This window comes from Tursiops truncatus, chromosome 1 (assembly GCF_011762595.2).
Source record: "Tursiops truncatus isolate mTurTru1 chromosome 1, mTurTru1.mat.Y, whole genome shotgun sequence".
Lineage (NCBI taxonomy): Eukaryota > Metazoa > Chordata > Mammalia > Artiodactyla > Delphinidae > Tursiops > Tursiops truncatus.
In genome coordinates this window covers 14,586,100-14,608,273 of record NC_047034.1, presented here as the reverse complement: position 1 = coordinate 14,608,273, position 22,174 = coordinate 14,586,100, and the positions used below count along the sequence as shown (strand labels likewise).

Genomic DNA, 22,174 nt, shown 5'->3' with positions numbered 1-22,174 from the left:
AGTGTGAGGTGATAACAAGGTTTGCAACTGCATTGCTACCGATAATAGGATAAGCTAAGCGCATGTAATGAATACACCCCGACATGTCTAGTGACCCAAACAATATAGGAGTTTATTTCTTGTTCCTCTAACCCCTCCAAGGCAGCTGTTCCTGGTTGCCTGGTGGCTCTTCTCCATACGACAGTTCAGGGCACAGCCTCTTCCACTCCGTAGCTCTGCCTTTCACTAGGAAAGGACAAGACAATGTGGAGAGACAACTCCCACCTTTTAAAAGGTCTTGGCCCAAAAGAGGCACACGTCTCTTCTGATACGATCCTGTTGGGGGAGAGCACGTCACATGGCTACACTAGTTTAATGGAGGCCTGGACAAAGGTAGTCCCTAGTGAGGGAGCCCCTTTCTAGCTACAGCTGTGGGCCAGGGAAGAGGAGAATGGATCAGGATGCAGAACCTGTCATCTCTGCTCGGTGCCCATGTGACAGAAGGTAGCCCAACAGTGAGAAGTATGTTTTCTTCTATTGGTACATACGCAACAGAGTGGCTTCTCTTTAACGAGAATCCCTGAGAATATAGTACGTCATCAGCACCTTGGGGTTACCAGACCAATACTGATGGCAGTGCCTGCTTGGGGGTGGATCCTGTGTAGTGGCAGAGACAGCTGTGGAAGGTGGTCTGCTTCAACCGTGTCAGCACGTGTTAGCAAAAGAGGCCTGGACGAGGGTGGGAGGAGAACCAGCGTGCATGCAACGTGGAAGTCTCGTTCATGAGCACCTATGAGGGAGAGGCCCCAGGGACAAGCAAGTGAGACAATAATCACTGCCCCTCTAGGTGCTCCCAGACGACAGGACAAGTGCAAAGAGCAAAACTGCATGGATGAAGCTTAGGGATCATAGATCTTGAAGGCAATTTCAAACTAGGAGTATTTTAAGGCTTTTAGCAAGATAGCCACCATACGATACATATATATGTATATGTATGTATATATGGATATAATGTATTCATATGTACATTATGATTAAAAAGTAAAACCTTATTTATTTGGGATTATAAATAAAAAGTATTTATTTGGGATTATAAATAAAAAGTATTTATTTGGGATTATAAATAAAAAGTACATCTTTTTTAAATTTTAAAAAATTTTAAATTTAAATTTAAAGTACATTTTTTAAATTTTATTGGAGTATAGTTGATTTACAATATTGTGTTAGTTTCAGGTGTACAGCAAAGTGATTCAGTTATACACATACATATATTTATTCTTTTTCAGATTCTTTTCTCATATAGGTTATAACAGAATATTGAGTAGAGTTCCCTGTGCTCTACAGTAGGTCCTCGTTGGTTATCTATCTTATATGTTATAGTGTGTGTATGTTCATCTCAGGCTCCTGATTTATCATCCCCTTCACGTTTCCCCTTTGGTAACCATAAGTTTGTTTTCTTTTTTTTTAATTAATTTATTTTTGGCTGCGTTGGGTCTTTGTTGCCGCGCGCGGGCTTTCTCTAGTTGCAGAGAGCGGGGGCTACGCTTCGTTGCGGTGCACGAGCTTCTCATTGTGGTGGCTTCTCTTGTTGCAGAGCATGGGCTCTAGGCACACGGGCTTCAGTAGTTGTGGCTCGTGGGCTCTAGAGTGCAGGCTCAGTAGTTGTCGCGCATGGGCTTAGTTGCTCCGTGGCATGTGGGATCTTCCCGGACCAGGGCTCGAACCCATGTCCCCTGCATTGGCAGGCAGATTGTTAACCACTGCACCACCAGGGAAGTCCCATAAGTTTGTTTTTGATATCTGTAAGTCTTTTTCTGTTTTGTAACTAAGTTCATTTTAAAAAACTAGATTCCACATATGAATGATATCATATGATATTCTTTCTCTGTCTGACTTTCTTCACTTAGAATTTATCTATTTAGATATAGATATAGTAAGTATGTTTCAAATATTAGTCAGTGCATCATCATGAGGACCCTTTCTATGTGTTTTTGATGATACTGATTTATTCAGGAACAGAACATAGCCAGACTCCTTCCTTCTTGGCACACCAACCCAATGTGCTGAGCATTTCCAGAGGCAGGTGTGCTCCCAGGATCAAGGGCAAACCCGTGGCAAGGGCACTAGGCCCTCCAGTCTTCTGCAGAACTGGGGAGTGTTTCAGATCCTGGTGGGCTGCAGAACTGGTCTCTACCTTGATCTACCCACACGCGGTTTAGGTGCCATGCATAGGAGTGCCACATTGTGAAATGTGTAAGACAGATTGGCAGACAGATGACATGCTGCTAAAAGTGCATGAGGACAGAAACTAGTCAGTAAGAATCTCATAGGTTCCATTTGTTTTGCACTTGCCATGTACAAAGTATTACGGCAAGGATGTTTGGTCAAGTAATTCAGTCCTTACCAAAGTTGGTAAAGTAGTTACCGATTTATCCATTGGGTTGTTAAGGACAATGAACCTCGGAGAAATGAGGCAACACCTCCAAGATCACACAAGTAATAATGGGGTAGAGCAGAAATTCGAAACTTGTATTATCTGTTTCCAGAGTTCAACCTGAGGTTAGAAACACTGGCTCTTACAGTGCCTGGCACATTAAAGGAACCCATAGCAGGTTGCTGAACTGGATATTTATGTACACTATCCAAAAGTAGCAAGGAAACATCCATTTGTTTTAGGCTTGTTATTCCAAATCTTATTAATTTAATTCTAACTATTAAAAAATCCTAAATATTTAGGAAATAACCATGTGTATATAATTCAGTCGCAAACTAATTTCTTAGAACCAATACAATTCTCCAGTGGAGATTCGGGTGATACTGATGAGTTAATGTAGCCCCGTTGGTGCTTCATGTGTACCAAGGATTCAGGTTATTATCTTACACATAAATTAATTTGAATGTTTTGTAAAGGCACTTTTTAAAAGCCTGATTTATTTAGTTTCTTTATCATCTCAGATAAACGTCTCTTAATATATTTGGAATTCACATTTTCACTGATTCAATAAACTAACAGTACAGTAGGCAAGCATACTACTCTATAGGTTCACAGCAACTTTGATCATTTTTACTAAAATAAAAAAGATTGTTAAACCAAATGAGTTAACTTTCCTAAAAGCCTATTTCTGTACAAAATTAACTAAACACGTGGAGAATGTATTTTTTCGTGCTGGAAGTATTTTTTAAATGCTACTGTGAGATCTCTCATTTTGATAAAGTCAAAACCCCATCTTGTTAATAACCACTATAGTAATTTTGCAGCAAATTGCAATAAGACCACACTGTACAGTTGTGCCATTCAGATGACATTTATGAAATGCTTTAATTTAACATGGTGTGACATATATCATATGCATCTTTTACAAGTTATAGCTTATAATCTCTGAGTGAAGTAGACCTAAACCAGAGGGGGAAAGGATGATGCAATATGAAATTATACCCCTTTGAGAAGTAGAAGGACTATAATTACAGTACTTCCTCTTAAAAAAACATTCAGATATGTAACCATTGCTGGGAACAGCAGTATGTGGGGAATCTCTTTACATGCTTTCCGTCTTGAACACTCAAAAGATTGAGAAAAAAAATGTATTCTGTTCCTACTGTCACTTTGTTTGAGCATACTTCAGAACTTTACCTTTCTGCACTCTCCTTAGAGATTATGGTGGTGAAGTTTGGAAAGCACTTTCTCGGAAATGCCTTTTGGAGGGGGAGGGGAGCTATAAAAATATACCAGCCTGACAAATGACAGGCATTGTAGAATGGAAAAGAAAAGACATGTTGGTTTTACACCAGTGTGGAAGCTTTTCCTCTCAAATGAATATTTTCGATAGTGGAGCAAGATGATAAACATCAGTATCACAAAACACTTAAATGGAAACAAGTATTATCATGTACGTTATTCACCTGGCATTCTCCAATTTGTGACATTTATATGTGGCAGAAACCACTGCAGATTCATTTAATTTTCAAGTGGAATGAATACCTTACAAAGGTAGCCTGTTACATTCGTGTGGACTTTTCTTCTCTAGAGAGGCAGAAGCTTAAGGAAAGAAGTCATTGTGTCTATATTAGAAATATGGAGTAATTCTCAGGGTCCACTTCTTAGGGCTGAGTGAGCTCCTAGCAGGGAGAATATACTGTATAAAGATAGATAAATAGATAGATAGACAGGTAGATAAATAGATAGGCAGATACATACATAGACAAATAGAGATATACACATTTTTTCCTTAGAAGCACCAGCAGCTGCAAATGATTAGGTATTTCATAGATGCTTTTTTTTTTTTTTGAAATGCTAAAACCAGGCTATTTCCAGAGCTTACATTTAGATGCTTAATAATATAAATGCTCCAATGTTAAATCAGTTCAGAAAGACCGTGTTTCTCTGATGCTCAGTGATGGACCTATCAATAATTTGATGAGTTACAAGACTAAGAAGAAAAGAGAGTAACAGCGAGTCCCTAGGAATTGATAATGCAGTGACAAAATAGGTAGCAAGTACTTAAGGAGCTAGTTCTTTAATCTTAGTGTTCATAAGAATCACCAATAGAAATTTTTTAAAATGAAGATTCCTGGGCTTGTCCTTCAGGGACTTTTATTTCTATAGGTCTGATTGATTTGGTCATAGGCAGTCAAAGGACTCAACTTTGGAATATACTAAACATATGTTGGATATAGGTTTGTATATTCAAAATGTTTCAGTATTTAAAAATGGCACGTATCCTTCTTTGAGACAAATCTTTTTAAAACTGTGAATATGTTTTATTTTTACATTTGAATGAAGGAGAATTTGGAGTAAATATTTTCTAAGAACCTATTCCAGATATTACTAAATCTACCAAAACCGAGTAGAACTTGTGATTTATAGTTTTCTAATATTTGAAGTACCTCCTGAGCACATTTCAATGCTATAACAATTACTTTTAAATAACTCATCCAGTCAATAAACAAGTATTTGGGGGATGCCCCTATGTACTTGGCACTGTGCTAATCAAGGTTACATAATAGTGAATGAACGAATCAGTCAGGGACTGGTAAATGAAATTTAACCTTCCTGAAATGTATTGTTTACTAATATTATCTAGGAATACACTTTGGAAAGATTGAATTTTTTTCATTGCCAGTGATAAACCCACCCCAGCTTCAGAACTTCTGTCTTTAAGCATATTCTTTTAAACAGCATTCTGCCCATCCACTTTCCATAGTGTCTCCTCAGCGTGGGGTCTTGCCATGGATGTGTGCCCTGGTCCATCAGTTTTGAGAGTTCCCAGAAGCTAGCCTACTCCAATCCCTTCAGTTCCCACTGTAGATCTCTCACCATCTCTTGTTTTGGATCAGCAGTACCCCTCCCACTTGTAGTCACCCATTCTCAAAACGCCTGTTCTCCAAACGTTCTCAAGTGTACTGCACTTGGGGTTTGAGTTTTCAGATCTTTCAAAAGTCAGATGCCCTCTGACTTCTATCTGCTTTGTCCTGTGCTGACACTGATGCCATACATGTCTTGTGACTTGGTTTTTTTGCACTTGCTTCTCTTTGGGGGTTTCTAGGATAGTTGGTCACCTAGTTCTGTTATAAATATTATTCTTGGCTTCTTCTGGTTTTGCTTTTTAGTTGTGTTTTTATTTGGGGATTTGGAGAAATTCACAAACCCTGTGGCCATGTAATCATTGTCCCTCGTTCCCCTGGAGCCTCTTTTGACTTGTATTGCCTAACTTAAACTGAATATATAGAATACATGGCAGAAATGTAAGCCCAAGCTCTTTTGTTGTTTGTCTTCCTATGTGATGCTTTCTCCTTCTCCTTCTTTCTCAACCTATTTCACCATCAGTGACTGTCCTTTCCTCCATTTTCACCTACTCACCACAATATTCAACTGTACTCACTCAACTTTCCGTACACCCACCCCACACCCACTTATTTTCTGATAGTTTAAGTCTCTTATGAAACAGGTAAGAGAGGCAATAAAGACAAATGGGAATGAACAGCAAAATGACTGCATCAGCAAGTAGCAGCCAGGCACTGAGAGAAGTTGATTGTTTACTGAGCCAGAAGACTGATGATGGGGAGGAAAAAAGAACAAACTAAACACAGAGTAAGTAGGCAAAAGGGAAAAGAAAAGACAAAATTAGCCGAATAGAAATTGGACAAGCAATAGTGAAAATGAAAAAACTCAGTAGTCGTGTTTTTTCCATAAAGATTAATAACATTGACAAACTGATCAGTAGAAAGAAGAGAAAAACAAGTTGCCAATATCAGAAATTAAAAAAAGGGACATCGCAGCACATTCTACAAACACCTATATAGGATCCTAATGAATATTATGAAAAACTCTCTCCTAAGAAATTTGACATCCTAAGTGAAGTGGACAAATTAATATAAAACTAACACAAAAAGAAATAGAACATTAATACATACCTAACAGAAGAAAAAATAGAAAATCTAAATAGCTTCCTATAAAGACATTGAATTTGTAATCAAAATTCATATTTCCTTTCAACAAGGAAAACTTCAGGCCCAGATGACTTCATTGGTGACGTCTCCAATAGCATAAAGGAATAAATCATGTAAGTCCTACGTAAACTCTTTTAGAAAACTGAGGAAGAATGTGTACTTTCCAAAGTGTTTAATGAGGGCTACTTAACCTTAATCTCATAACCTGACAAAACATTTAAAAACAAGTCCATTTGAACAAGTCAGATGTTCCATATGAACATAGATGTAAAATATCTTAACAATATAATTTAGCAAATTGAATCCTGAAATATATTAATCCTGAAATATATAATAACATTTGAAGAAGTCAAACATTCTATATGAACATAGATGTAAAATATCTTAACAATATTTTAGCAAATTGAATCCAGAAATATATAATAAAGGTAATGCATCCTGACTGCTTGGCATTTATTCCAAAAATGCAAGACTGGTTTAACATTTAAAAATCAATTAGTGCAATAAACAACATAAATCGCATAATAATCTCAATAAGTGTTGAAAAACTTTTGAAAAAATTCAAAACACTTTCATGACAAATACGCTCTCCATACTAGAAACAGAAGAAAACTTATTCAATCTGAAAAGGGCATCTTCAAAGAAACTTAAACATTTTCCCTGTAAGATCAGGAACAAAACAAGGATCCTTGCTCTTATAACTTCTGTTCAAAGCTGTAACAGAGGTTGAAAGTAGTACAAAATGAACAAAATAAAATCACGGATGTCAAAAAAGAAGCAAAACTATTGTTATTTGCAGAAAACATGATACTAGATGGACAGTGGAGACAGAAGACATTGCCTTCTGTGGGGTGAGGGGTGCAGACATCGAGCTCCTCACCCCACATTATCACTTTTCTCTTCCTACCATTGTCCTCCATAAGGCCATTAAAAATTGGTTAATAATCTAAAGAAGAATAGTGTTTTTACCATGCAGTTGTAGCTACAAAACAGTCCTTGAGCAGCAGTGCCATCCAGATTGCTGCCATCAAGCCCTTCCAGTAGAGACTCTGGGGCCATCACTGAGGTATGGTAGTAGTGTCACATGACACTAGAAAGGCATATTGGGGTCACATTGTGGAATTTGGACTTTGTTCGGTAGGCAACAGGGAGCTCTTGAATATCTTTGAGCACGGAAGTGGCATGGTGGTGTGCCAAGTCAGGGGAGAGCAGTGCGTTACAGGCATTGCTTAGAACTGCTAGTACTTGGTGATCAATTCGTGTATCATTCTGCATACAATTCCTGGGCAATGCTGGCAATTCTGAGGGAAGAACTGGTAGAAACTGAGAGGTATTGCTCGCATACTATGACCTCATGCAACTCACAGGGTACATAGTGTGTGGTTGTATGTGATCAAACATTTGTTGATAACAGCATGAATGAATGAGTTCTACAGCAAGGAGGAGTAGGAGTTGAAGAATTTCTATTCAAAAAAATCTATAGTCGTCTCTATAAAAGAAAAGATTATTCTAAAGAATCTACTCATTAATTAAAAGATTTTTTGCCCTCATTTGTATTTCTGTTCAAACAAAACCCTGAAAATCTAATTTAATTTCCAAGTTCTTAAACTTTTGAGTTTGCTTTTCAAATTCTTACTTTGTTTGGCAACATCCACATAACCTCGTTGGCTTTTAATGAGTTCTGTGAGAAGATGTAATCTATAGAACATTAGATTTTCCTCTACCACCAGCCAAATGAGTGCTTAAGAAGACAGATATTTCTCCTGTTTTAAAAGTGTTGCTTTGAATTACTTAAAATGTAGTGTCTATTACATAGAGAACCTCTAATAAATATTGACTGTTCTCAACCTAATTTATTAATCTTTAACTCGTACGTCGTTATCTCTAAGTGATATTTTTCACACACACAAAAGAAATCACGTATGGATTATCTGATGCCTCGAGTCACCATGATAGAACTCCATCTCTTAATGTAGAGGGTGGGTGAGAAAGCTGACTAGGATAACGATTGCAGAGCAGAGTCTTACTCTTTCCTGTTGTCACTAATCTTCCTGCCAAATTCGTTGTTGCAATTGTTACACAATTGACTGTGCATATCCACCACGGCTACATAGCCTGGGACAGCAGACTTTTGCAGTATGGTCCAGAGTAGAGAGATCCTGAGCGTGGTCACTGGGTAGTAGACAGCGCCCATTAGCAAACATCGGGGCGATTCAGAGAAATTCACAAATTAGTAACTGGACTGCTAACCTGCTTCTTCCACTGTGGGTCCAGCCCCTCACAGGTATTGGCCATTGCCTTGACCTTCCTTGGGTCTAGTGCTCTTGCCATTGCTGCTGTTACATTTGTGGCTTACCACAAGCAGAGTGAACTTAGCACAGTGGTTATGAGCATGGATTTGTCCAGCTAACTGTCTGGCCCTCAAGAAGTAACTTGATCTAAGATCCAGTTTCTTCTGCTGTGCAAAATGAAGAGTCATTCATTTCCCAAATGGGAAAATGACTAAAACTGCTGCTACTATGGAGTTCACATTGTAAGGTGGTTTGGGGAGTAGAGGGGGAAGGTAATCATCAGTCAATGTAAAAATAAGTAAATCTCTTTACTAAGTTAATTGCTATGGACGAAACAGGACAAAGTAAAAGGCCTCAGGAGTGCCATTTGAAGGAAGGGAGCTGCAATTTAGATACATAGTCAAGGCAGGGCTCGTTAAGAAGGGGACATTTGATTTGAGCCCTGATGGTGGTGAGGGAGTTAGTTGTCTGGAGGTCTGTAGGGAGGGACCCAGGCAGAGAGAGCAGCCTGTGCAAACACCCTAAGCTGTGGGTATCCCTGCTGTGTTCAAGGAACAGAAAAGAGGCCGTGTGGCTAGAGTGGAAGCAAAAGAGAGGAGAAGGCACATCCAGAACCTTGGAAATCCTGGGTTGGGATGCAAAGGATTGGCCTTTCCACTTTGCCAGTGCCTGCTACGCAGCCATTAGGTACTTTACAAGGTTGAAGAAAGTTGGATGGTCAATCCTTTGATGAATTTACTACCTACTGTTTAATCATTAGCAGTGTGACATATACAGAGTAATAGTTATATATACCACTAGGTTTTTTCCCCCAAGATGCTGACATCTCTGCCACTTGCATATCTGTAAGATTAAAACAAATTTTTTTTAACATGCTCAGGTATAACAGATGACATCATCTGTACAGCCCACCTTCTTCTCAGAATGTTCCATCTTTTGGACCTAGTCTAGACCAATGGCCCTCTGGGCTACCTGCTCAGCTATTAGCATGGGCTTGCCACATACCTGAATCTCCATCTCCTGGATCCCATGCCTTGCATTCTTGTTGCTATTATTGTCGACTTTCTCATTTGCTGGTATCTTATGTCCCAGTACCTTCCTGAGAATGGGAGTTAAATTTAGAAGGTATTGCTTCCAATAATTTAAAATAATTTTATTCATAATTTAGAAGGTATCGTGTCCAATAATTTGAAGACAATTTTATTTATAATTTGGAAGGTAGGATATAGTTTTCTAGGTTGCAATAATATTACAGAACACTTCAATGATATTCTGTATTTCTTTTATATGTGACTTATTTTATTGGTCTCTAGAAATTTTTGTGTCTTCTTTCTATTTCTGGTATTTGAATGCTTCATGAGATTGTACCTTACTGTAGTTTCTTTTTTTACCCGTTAAATTTGCTAGCACATGGTGAGCCTTTTTAAACTGTGGCTTCATGTAAGGAAAAATGTTTATGCTGTATTAATGCTTTGATAATTTCCTTCCTCATTTTCCTATTTTTTGTCCTTCTGGAAATTCTATATTTTTATGTCATTTTTCTTCTATTATTATTATTATTCTTTCTGAAGAATTTTCTTAACTTTATCTTACAGTCTTTTTATTGAGATTTTTATTTTGCCTATTGTATTTTTAATATTCAATAGTTCTTTCCTTCACAGGTTGTTTCCTAAGGCTTTTTCTGTTCAATGTTTTTATTTTTTATTATTATTTTTTAATAAATTTATTTTTATTGATTTATTTTTGGTTGCATTGGGTCTTCCTTGCTGTGTGTGGGCTTTCTCTAGTTGCGGCGAGCAGGGGCTACTCTTCGTTGCGGTGCGCGGGCTTCTTATTGCGGTGGCTTCTCTTGTTGTGGAGCACAGGCTCTAGGCGCATGGGCTTCAGTAGTTGTGGCACGTGGGCTCAGTAGTTGTGGCTCGTGAGCTCTAGAGCACAGGCTCTGTAGTTGTGGTGCACGGGCTTAGTTGCTCCATGGCCTGTGGGATCTTCCAGGACCAGGGATCAAACCCGTGTCCCCTGCATTGGCAGGCAGATTCTTAACCACTGCGCCACCAGGGAAGTCCCATTCTATGTTTTTAAATGAATGCAACTTTTACCATAACTTTCTGGGGATAATAGTTATAGCAGTGTTTTATTTGTTATGGTTGATGACTTCTTATAGTTCTCTTTTCTGCATTCCTTCTTTCCCTTATAGATTATTATTTCTTCTCCTTTTTTTTTTTTTTTCTTGGTCCTAAATGGAAAGTAAGTCTGGCTCCTGGCTTTCTAGAAGCAGTGTAAGAGAAGTGGAATGGTGGCAAGGGGTGAGGGTGTACATACACTCTCACTTAATCCTCCAATTTCTGTCCTATCTGTTCACCCACTGCTGATGGTCTAATATAATGGAGCTGGTTATCTTAATTTTTTTTGGCAATAAGACCAATATCACCACGGAATAGGAGTGTACCTGGCTGTGTAGGATTAAAAAGGGAATTGGAACTCTAAATACTTGTTTTGCAGAACTCCTCTAATTCAGGATTCTCAACCACAGCATGATTGGTATTTGTGGCTGGAGAATTCTTTGTTGTGGGGAACTGTTCTGTATATTGTAGGATGTTTAGCAGCAGCCCTGGCCTCAACCCACCAGAGGGTAGTAGAACCCCTCTCCCAATTGTGACAACCAGAAAGTCCCCAGCCACTGCTAAAAGTCCTCTGGGGAACAAAATCACCCCCAGGTGAGAGCCATTGTTCCGAGTTCAGAACTTATCCTGCTTTTTTCAGTGTTTTATCACTTGTAAACCTTAAGGCTTTCAGAGCCTTAAGGCTAAGGTTTTCCTTTCTGTAGGAAAAATCAGTTTTCTTGTTTTAGAAATAAACTCACCTGACACCCATATTGTAGCTTCTTACTAGTTGAGAGTATTGTCAATATTCATTTATATTTCTTCCTTCCATTCTCTGTCTTTGAAACTTTTTGGGAAAATTTATTTGTTCTCTATTGCTCTGTCTAATCATTAAAATTATGGATTATAATTTTTAAAATTAATCATTAAAATTATGGATTACAATTTTTAAAATTCCTATTTTAGTAAAATATCAGGAAAAGAGGAAATAGGCACATGCTTAATCTTCTGGCTTTTGAGAGAATTTCCAGGCCAAAGAACAGAGTGGGAGGTAGAGCTCAGGGGATTCTCTGAGTTGAAGAGGTGGAGCTGACAGTGTGGGGAGTCCAAAGTGGCTAGAGTTTGCAGAGAGAGCAGCACAGAGAGATAATCCCAGAGCTCTATAGAGTATCTTTCTTAAGTACTCAGCTGACTATCAATTATTGCATGTGTGTGAGGCTGGGGAAAGAACAACCTGAAAGAATTAAATGTAATCGTGCTAAGCACTCACGCAAGGCTGTGAATAGTGCCTGTTTCCACTAGCTGAATTAGAAAAACCTCATGAGTCACAGGATATCCGATAGAGTACACAGAAGTATCTTGCCTCAAGAGTAGAGAATAGTCCTAGACTAATCACTGCTCCAGGACCACCTAATAAATCTTAAGAGCAAGACCCAAAGCAACTGTTTCCAAGTAACTTAACTGCATCCCAGGACAAAGCTCAGGAATATTTATAGGAACACTAAAATATCTAGCACCCAAAAAGAGAAAGTCCACAAAATCTAGCACCCAATTAAAAAAAAAAATTACCAGGCATGCAAAGAAGCAGGAAAATAAAACCTATAATGAGGACAAAAATCAATCACAAGTGACCCAGAACTAAAACAGATGTTAGAATTACCAGGCAGGTACCTTAAAACAGATATTGTAACGATGTTCCAGATGTTCAAAAAGTTGCATAGAGACATACAAGGTACAAATAGGATACAAATCAAAAATCTAGAGAGGAAAGCTGCAATGTGTAAAATGAAAATAAATTGGGTGGGATTAATGGTACTTATACATTGGAGAAAAGAATAATGAACTTGAAGTCATAACAAGATAAACCATCTGAAATTAAACATATAGAGAAAAGATAATTTAGAAAAATTGAAACAACATCAGTGAGCTGTGGGACTACTTCAGGAGTTGTGATATATGTATAATTGGAGTGCCCAAAGAAGAGGAAGAGTGAAGATAGAGACAGAAAAAAATTTGAAGAAATAATAACTGAAAAATTCTAAATACTGTATAATGAAAACCAAAAAAACCACCAACCCAAGAAACTCAAGAAAAGCCAAGAAGAAGAAACATGAAGAAAACTGCAGAAAGCACATCATAATTGAATTGCTTCAAACTAGTGATAATTTTCTCTTTAATGATAAAGATAAAATATTAAAGCAGCCAGAGGAAATAGATAAATTATATACAGAGGAAAAACCATTAAGATGATAAGAGTTTCCTATTAAAAATAACGCAAGCAAAAAAGACGATGAAGCAACATACTTAAAACACAGAAATAAAAAAAACGGTGTACATAGAATTCTATACCTAGCAAAAATATCTCTCTGAGATAAAGGGAAAGTAGAAATTTTTTACAGTATATAAAAATGAAAGAATTCATCACAAGCAGACCTGCATGCAGTATAAGAAATGTTAAAAAGAAATCCTTCAACCAGAAGTATAATGATACCAGATGTAAACATGAATTTACACAAAGAACTGAAGAGCTCCAGAGAGAGTAGCTACATGGGTAATTATATAAGATTTATCTGATTATTTACTTCTCTTTAAAAATAATTGGCAGTTTAAACAAAAGCAATAATGCTGTATTAAAATGTTTATAATACATTTACAATTAAAATGTATGACAGGAGCTTCCCTGGTGGCGCAGTGGTTGAGAGTCCGCCTGCCGATGCAGAGGACACGGGTTCGTGCCCCGGTCTGGGAAGATCCCACACGCCGCAGAGTGGCTGGGCCCGTGAGCCATGGCTGCTGGGCCTGCGTGTCCGGAGCCTGTGCTCCACAATGGGAGAGGCCACAGCAGTGAGAGGCCTGCGTACCGCAAAAAAAAAAAAAAAAAAAAAAAAATGTATGACAACAATAGCACAATGTTAGAAGAGAGAAAATGAACTATAATATCGTAAGGTTCTTATTACTAAAGGTAATCACTTCAAGGTAGACTGTGATAAAGATATACACCATAGACTTCAAAGAGACCACTAAAAATAATAAAACAATGTGCTGTAGCTAATAAACTGAAAGTAAGATAAAATGGAATCCAGAAAATTTAAAATAAAGAAAAGCAGGCAGAAATGAGGAACACAAACAGTTGAAACAAATATAAGGAAAAGAGCAGGATGATGGATTTAAAACTAACCATGTCAGTAATCACATTAAATTTAAAGGTTCTAGATACTCCATTTAAAAGTCAGAGATTGGAAGATTGGATTAAAAAAAAGTAAGACCCTGCCAAAGGATTATATGCTGCCTACAGGAAATACATTTCAAATATAAGACACACATAGGTTAAAAATAAAGGATGATTAAAGATATACTATGCAATTACTAATCCTAAGAAAGCTGGGGTCACTTTATTAATATCAGAAAATATAGATTTTAAAGTAAAAGTGTTTCCCGGGGTAAAGATGGTCACATTGCAAAACAGGTCAATTCATCAAAAGGGTTTGGTACGTAAATTCTTAACATTTATGTGCCAAACCACAGAGTCTGTGCAGCTATACAAGTCAAAAACTGATAGAAATGAAAGGAGAAATACAAAAATCCGAGATTGTAGGCAAAAATTTCAATACCCCTTTCTCAGTAATTAATAGAACGAATTGACAAAATCATAAGCATAGAGGTTAAAACAGCACTGTCAACCAACTTGACTTAATTGATGTTTACAGAGCACTCAGCAGCAGCAGAATACACATATTTTTCTAGTCTACACAAAGCATTTATCAAAATGAATCAAATTCTGGACCATAAAACAAGCCTCAATAAATTTAAAAGAATTCAAGTCATGTAGAGTATGTTATCTGACCATAATCATTAAATAAAATTGGAAATCAATAACAGAGTAATCTCTGGAATATCCCTAAATATTTGGAAACTAAATGACACACATCTAAATAACCTAAGGGTCAAATAGGAAATGAAAGGGAAATTAGAAAGTATTCTGAACTGAATGAAAATGAAAACACAACGTATCAAAACTGTGGGATGCTGGTATAGCAGTCCTTAGTAAGATATTAAAAGCACTAAATTGTCTATATTAGAAAAGAAAAAAATTCAAAGAAAAACCTTTCTCCTTAAGAAACTAGAAAAAGAAAAGAAATGACCCAAGCCAGGCTAATCAAAATTATTTTCGAGTTTCTAACTAGAGCTCACAGGGGCATCCCTTTTCCCTCATTGTTCACGTGGCTGAAAGCAGGCAAGACCAAAACTTACAAAACCAAGATTGTGTTTTAAGCCTTAAAGAGCTAGAAAATGTCTCTGGCTTAAAGTATGAACATGTTTGTTTGTTGTTAGAAACAGTAACTGTACCTCATTATTTGTTTTCCTTCTACATTACTAATAGAAATTTCAATATTATTTGGCCATGCGATCATAGAGCATAAACTGTATTTCTCAGCCTCCCTGGCAGTTATGTATAGAAACGCAATTTAAGTTCTGGTCAGTGGTATTGTTTCTGTTAACTTTCACCTCTGAAATGTGGCTTAAAACCACGAAAACCATTTACTTGGTTTAGAATTCTATGGTTTGGCTCAGCGGTGGTCTGGGCTGGCTTCGCTGATCGTGCCTGAGCTCTTTCATTTATGTGGTTAGCTAGCTTGTCAGCTGGCAGTCAGATGATCCAGGAAGGCCTCACTCACGTGCCTAGTGGTTGTCAAGCAGAAGGTTAACTGGGGTGATAGGAGAGGCTATTAGCTGGGGCTTCTACTTCTCTTCCACATGTCCTCAAATCCTCCAACAGGATAGCTTGAGCCTGTTTTACCAGGTGGTCTCAGGGTTCCAAGCCCAGCTAGAGAGAATCAACTCCAAGTTTGCAAGCATTTCAAACTTCTGCTTGCATCATGTTTGCTGACTTACTACTGGCCAGATAAAATCAAATAAGTCAACCGAGGGTTAGGGTTAGAAGTGTTCTATCAAATAGCGTGGAAACAGAAAAGTGTTGTATCTGACTTTTTGGAAGTGTATTCTTTAAAGGGAGGGAGTCACACTCTTCTCTCTACTTCTTGGTGGACAAGAATTGGTCTTAGAGTGTGAATAGATTTATATTCCCTCACATAAAAGGGAGAGAATCTACAGTGAGTTGTACAGAAGTGAACATGTGTTTTCAGGTGAGTTTTGAGAAACTGATTACAATGAACTCATTTATAAACTATAAAGCCTTTTATCATTTACTTTTAAACCACATTTTAAGGTATGGCTAATATAGAGAAATTACAGGCTATATGCCTTATGCAAACATTTAGGTTAATGAAATAAGAGTAAAGTTGTGTTATCTTATTTGCAGCTGAGTTTCCCATATGGAGAGATTTCATTTTATTGAAAAAAATACCCCATAAGACCAAAGTGTTGCACAAATCAAGGCAGTAATGAACACTTTTTAGATCTATGTAAAAGATGACTAAGAGTTAGGTGTAAAGAGGAAAAGTAGACACACATTAGGGAGGAGTGAGGAGTAGGGAGAGACAGGACAGTTAAATGGTGACTAACTGGGGTGCAGAAGCCTTTGGCGATGTCTAGTTGGAGGGAAACTAAATAGATATTATAAACTGCAAAGTAAAGTTCTCACTCTTCTTTCACCCCAAATCTTTAGTAAAATGTATTCCTTTTTAAAAAATGAGAGCTCCTCTTCTGAAATTTCAAGTTTCGTGCCTAGAATGATACAGGGCAGAGCTCTCAGGTGGCAGGAAGATTCCCGAATGGAAGAAGCAGAAATTTAGGGTCAGGGTGGCCGTGAGAATATCAGTACACATAGAAGTTTTAAAAGCTGAAGGAGAACTTTTGTCCTTCCAACAGGAGTGGAATGAGGGTTCCAGGCAATCTTATCTAGATTTCAAGAGGAAGGGAAGCTCCAGGTGATACATGCCTTACATCTGAATAAGAATATAACAAAATAAATAGAAGATAAAGTTTTAGCACAGAATACACCTTTATTTCTCTTTAGCCTTTTCACTCTTTCTTGCTCTAGATTTTTGAAAGAGTCCTCTTTACATGTGGGGTGTACGCAAGGTTATTCTTTGAGAGAAATATAAAGTATGTCCAATTCCTGAAGGTGCTTGCCATCTGGAGAACAAGACTAATATATGTGAAACAAGAGCCAAAAAATAGGGGATTCATTAAATGGTAATGGACTTGAAGTGTTATATGTGTGTAATCAGAGGTCTCTTCGATTTTCATGGCTGTAAGTAACTTATACCCGTCAATAAATGCCATTTATTTTTGCAGACCAAATCAAATACCTGTTTTGAGTCATAATCTGGTTTCCACGGGGCGGGGTAAGAGTGTGGGTGTGAAACAAAGCCAGACACTGTGGGGCAAGTCACAGTCCTTGCATATCTTTCTGACCTGTATGTGTCTTTGATATTGACGTGTGTTATTGTCTACAACTCCCTCGTGCGTGTATAAACCTTTATTTTTCAGAGTACTAGACCTTTTGTCTCATTATCTTACCCTTAAATAATGATTCCAGTGAGTTCCTATTTTCCAGATGAGGAAAAATGAGGCAGTGATAGATTTTTAACAACTATTTAATTAAAAAACCCTTCTCTACCTCTTTGTAACTGAATCCCAACCTCATGTGATATTTTTGGATATCCCTGAGATTAAAGGTAAATCAAACAGTGTCTTTCCACAGGTAGGTAACTTCCCTTTGTGATAACCTTGCCTCCAAACGTGGCATGCTGGATTCAGTCTGAGTGTAAGGAAATCATGGGGAGACAGGCCAGTGACTTTATGAGAGATCTGATGTCTGTATTCACATCTCTTGTGAAAGTCCGAAGTTATTATTGAACTTCTCAGATTTATTTCACGTGTTATATGTATATATTCCCTAGTGAAAGGTTTTAGCTGTTTCTTTAACCAACATAGCATTATCTATGCACAGAGTAGATAAGCATTATATAGTCTGTGTATTTTCATTCTCAAACAGCAGTTTGAAGAGGAAAAATTCTCCTTTGTTCAGCTGTTATTTTAGTTGACAGTGCTCTAAAACAAGTAACTTTTTTGCATTTTTTACCACAATGTAAGTCAGTTAAATATACTTGATGTGATTAATTCATAATATAAATGAACCATAAATATGCTGAAATATTCCTAAGAGTAGAGTTGTGTAAAAAAATGTTATTAGGGTCATTATCAGGAGGCATAAATGGATACTGTTAAGAACTTTATTTTAAACATTGTTAAAACCTTGGTGGAGTGATATTATTATAGAAAGATTCTTCCTCAGTTGAAGCACTGGGCATGCGCAGAACAAGTTTGGATCAAGGAGTAAATGAGAGGAATGAAACAGAGAGGTGGAGATTAAAGACTAAATTAACGGCTGGCCCTTTTCTATTTTCAGTCTCCCCATGACTGTATTTTGATTTCTTTATATGGTGCTTAAGGCTTAATTCCACTTCCCTTTTAGTCATACACTACGGACTTCTATGGGGTTTATTTCCATTCAGCTCTATATATTCACCCTGCTGAAGCTCTCCCATGTTTCTGTGTCAGGAGGGGAAATACCTTATTACCTTCTTGTCTGTTTCACATTTAAAGTGTTTTCCCTCCCTGCCCTCTCTGTCTTGTACCTAATGAGCAAATTATCTAAAAATAGAAACGTTCATCACCCTACAAAATGTTGTATCTTCTCTAGATCGGAGGCCAGTGTAATTGTAAGAGACATGTGTCTGGCAGACAGTGCAATCAGTGCCAGAACGGATTCTACAACCTACAAGAGTGGGATCCTGATGGCTGCATTCCGTGCAACTGTAATGCCTCTGGGACGGTGGATGGAGATATTACCTGTCACCCAAATTCAGGCCAGTGCAAGTGCAAAGCAAATGTTATTGGTATGTGTAATGCAAAAGTTTGCAGTCACATCTCTATTACCATCTGGAATAAAATCCTCTATTTGATTTCTTCTCTGAAGAGTAAAGCAAATTTCCTTGCTCAAGGCAGGCTGGGAAAAAAAATTTTGGATGAAATTAACTGTCTAAAAATGACTAAATTAATAATTCTCTCAAACTACAGCTTGAAGCTTAGTTTAATCAACCCTTTAGAAGTTTCTTTATTCTGTAGATGCATTAGTTCACATGGTCCCATACTAATAAGTCATAGAAAAATATAATTTACTTACTGCATAGATGTTTCTTTTAGAAAATTAGCACTTTTTCAAAATGCTTTACACTTAATGAGTTCTAAGCAAATCATTTCCATGCTAGTTTTCTTAATAGACCAAAATAAATGGATTTTTTTCCGAAATATTCTGTGCTGCAGGGTCCTTTGTGATAAATCTTTCCATTTTTTTCTATTATATTTCTTTGAACTGTTCCTATGAAATGCAAAATAAGTCAACATAATTCCACAGATCATGTATATTGCTAGGGTTAGTTATAAAGGGCCACATAATTTTAATTTTGTAATTCAGCGCCAAGCTGATTATAATAAACAGCTACCTTTGGTGTTATTTATCATTTTTTTATACAAGACGTGCTTTTTTTGTTTGTTACTCCCACAGGTATTTTTCAGAAATTAGATTTGATTATAGCAATTTATTACATCCAACATTTTTGAGGGAAACCACAGCCATATAAGGACAAAATTTATCAAGTGCCCGAAATGCACTATGTACGTAATGCACTTTGAAATGTTGATATATGAGAATATTATGAGAGGAAAGTTTCCAGATAAAGTGAACCTTGTAACTGAACACGTCTTGGTTCACATAGAAAGTTTAAAAAAGACCTTTGCCTTTCTATTGTCATTCAAGACACCAAGTCTTCCATGGTTTTTCTAACACTGACCTGAACCTTATAATAATAAAAACATGCCTGGCAGACACACACACACACACACGTGCCCGCAAACGTGCATATACACAAACATACGAACATATCATTTGGAGTAACATTTTCATTTCTGTGATATAACACTAAAGCTAATTCTTTATCTTTTATATATGTTGGTATTCATGCATCATTTTGTACAATGCAGCTCGACAAGCATTTCATTTAATTTAATAGAAAAGAATATGGGCTTGCACATATTGATGGTATTACACAAGATTTATAGTATTATGCAATTTATGGTATTACACAAGATTTCTCTGGTTTAAAGAAGATTAAATCAAAATCTTTACCAAAACTTGCCCTGATGCATTTTAAGCATACAAAAGCTAACTTTTCAGGGACAAAAAGAAAAGAACAACTAACATAAAGAGAAGCACACTTTTGTATAAGTTTATCTGTGATATTGAATGAAGTCCTCCAAGTTCAGTCCATAGAGCATCCTTTGTTCTTTGATATAAAACATCCTTTAAATTCAAGCTGTGAAAACAAAATTTAAAGAAAGGGCTTTAGGGACAATCAAATGGTTACAGCTCTGTATCAATAAAATCTTTCCTGTGGTAGTTAGATTCCAGAGCTTAAGGAAGGATCAAAGAATCAAACTTTACTATTTACTTAAAATTTGTTATGGCCTCCCTGCCATTTACCTGTGTTATTGGTTGACCAGGTAGTTTTCTGCGGGAAAATATAAATACATACTTTTTGAAGATGAAATCATCAGTTTGATATTACTATCTCTAGAATTATTTCTGCACATACAGTATTTTTTAATAGAAATGTAAACTTGATATGTATTTCTTTTCCTAATGGGACTAGCAAGTAACCTTATTCAATTTTACCTTGTTCATATGATTAAAAAAACAACAGAAAATGCACGTATATGTTGTATGTGCTTCAGAAAGCAAACTGTTCGATTTAACAAAACTGTTAAAGCTTACTAATGATTCTATCACCAGTAAAATACATTAGCACCAATAATTTTATTAAAGTAGGTCATTCATCTAGAATAAAAAGGGAGAAGAATGTGAATTAAATGCCAAGTGTGCTAACTCGCCTGTACTTTTTAACACCGAATGGGATGCCCTGTAGGCCTTCCTGAGTACGGTTAGGAATAGATTACCTGTCAGGAATATGTATGGCATATTCAAATAAGCACTGCGCATATTTTTAAAACTGATATGATGTGAATCCATGTGGACCAATTTTAATAGTTCAAAATGAGTCATAATTCTTGTTAACAATACAGTTATTTTTAAAATTTGCAGCAATAGTGGTCCTTTTTTATTTTCCTTATTGAAATTAAATGATATGCCTTAGGTGAGTCATTCATCACTGTTGAAGAACTTGCCTTCCATTGGAGTTCTTGAATTTTTATCCATATATATACATATATATTATGCATTTCCTTCCAGTTTAGGAAATGCTTTTCTGCCTATGGTTTCCTGAGTGTGTTTTTGACTGTTATTTCATGACTAATTTTTTTAATGCTATTATAGCTTGAAATAAATTTTTCAATGGATTCAACCTCACATAGTCACTTATTTAAATTCATGGATATGTGAAGACTACCTAAAGAAAGTATTTTGCCTCTCAACATTTACTATTCAATTTTTTTTATTCCTTTCCCTTGTAACACTTTTTTGAAACAAAAGAAAGTTGTCAGATTTAAGTGTAGGTGATAAAACATCTTTCTCTGTAGGTAAAATGTATATATGTTTGTACTCCTTTAAGTAGGAGTCATGTAAACAGCAGAATTTACTTAGTGTTTAAAGAGGTATGCTCTGAATCACACCATATGACAAGCGATGTGATTGCTTTATGAGCCGAGGAGAGCATAATTTATATTAATTGAAAATGATAAAATATAGGAGTGTATAAAAGCATTGAGATACAGTTGCTCTGGATAACTTTTATTTATATTAATTATTTAATTGTGTGAGATTCAGAAGTGAGTATGTGTACTGTTCTCACAAAAATATTATAGCTTAACATTTATTAAACATTTTGGGAGGATGCTGATTTCTAGGAAAATAACTTATGTGGTAATATGCAGTTCTTCCGATGGCTTTGAAAATGTATTTCACTCTCAACTTTTAAATGAACATACTTTGTTACTATGAAATAACTAAGAATAATGGTTTTAATATAGTTAAATAATTTAAAAATAATAGTTCTGATATTTATTAAAGAGGAAAAGAGTTCCAGTGTGTGCAACAGAAGCAGTATTTGCATTAAGCATTTCTCCTTGCATTAAGTAATGAATAAAACTGTAGAGAGCACATCGCAAAAATAAAGTGGTACGTGAGTGCAAGTTAAGTATTGCCATTGTATTTTGAGTATATGATCAGCCCTCTTTGGCATTACTTGTGAAAAAAACACTCAACATTTTGTTGTGTCTGTATTAAATGTGGACAGTAGCATTGTTTGCACTGCAGCTATCTTGAAAGCTTGAATGCGGTTGTTTTCACATCTTTACCTTTCTAAACACATTTTT

At 36.6% G+C, this 22,174-nt stretch overlaps 1 protein-coding gene across 1 annotated transcript in view; it reads left to right on the top strand.

Annotated features, from left to right (window-relative positions):
• USH2A (usherin) overlaps positions 1-22,174 on the top strand; it is a 784,083-nt gene that overhangs the window by 134,565 nt on the left and 627,344 nt on the right. Inside the window, exon 11 of the mRNA XM_019920609.2 lies at positions 18,489-18,684. Coding sequence (XP_019776168.2) covers positions 18,489-18,684 — 196 coding nt within the window. The remainder of the gene's footprint in view (positions 1-18,488; positions 18,685-22,174) is intronic.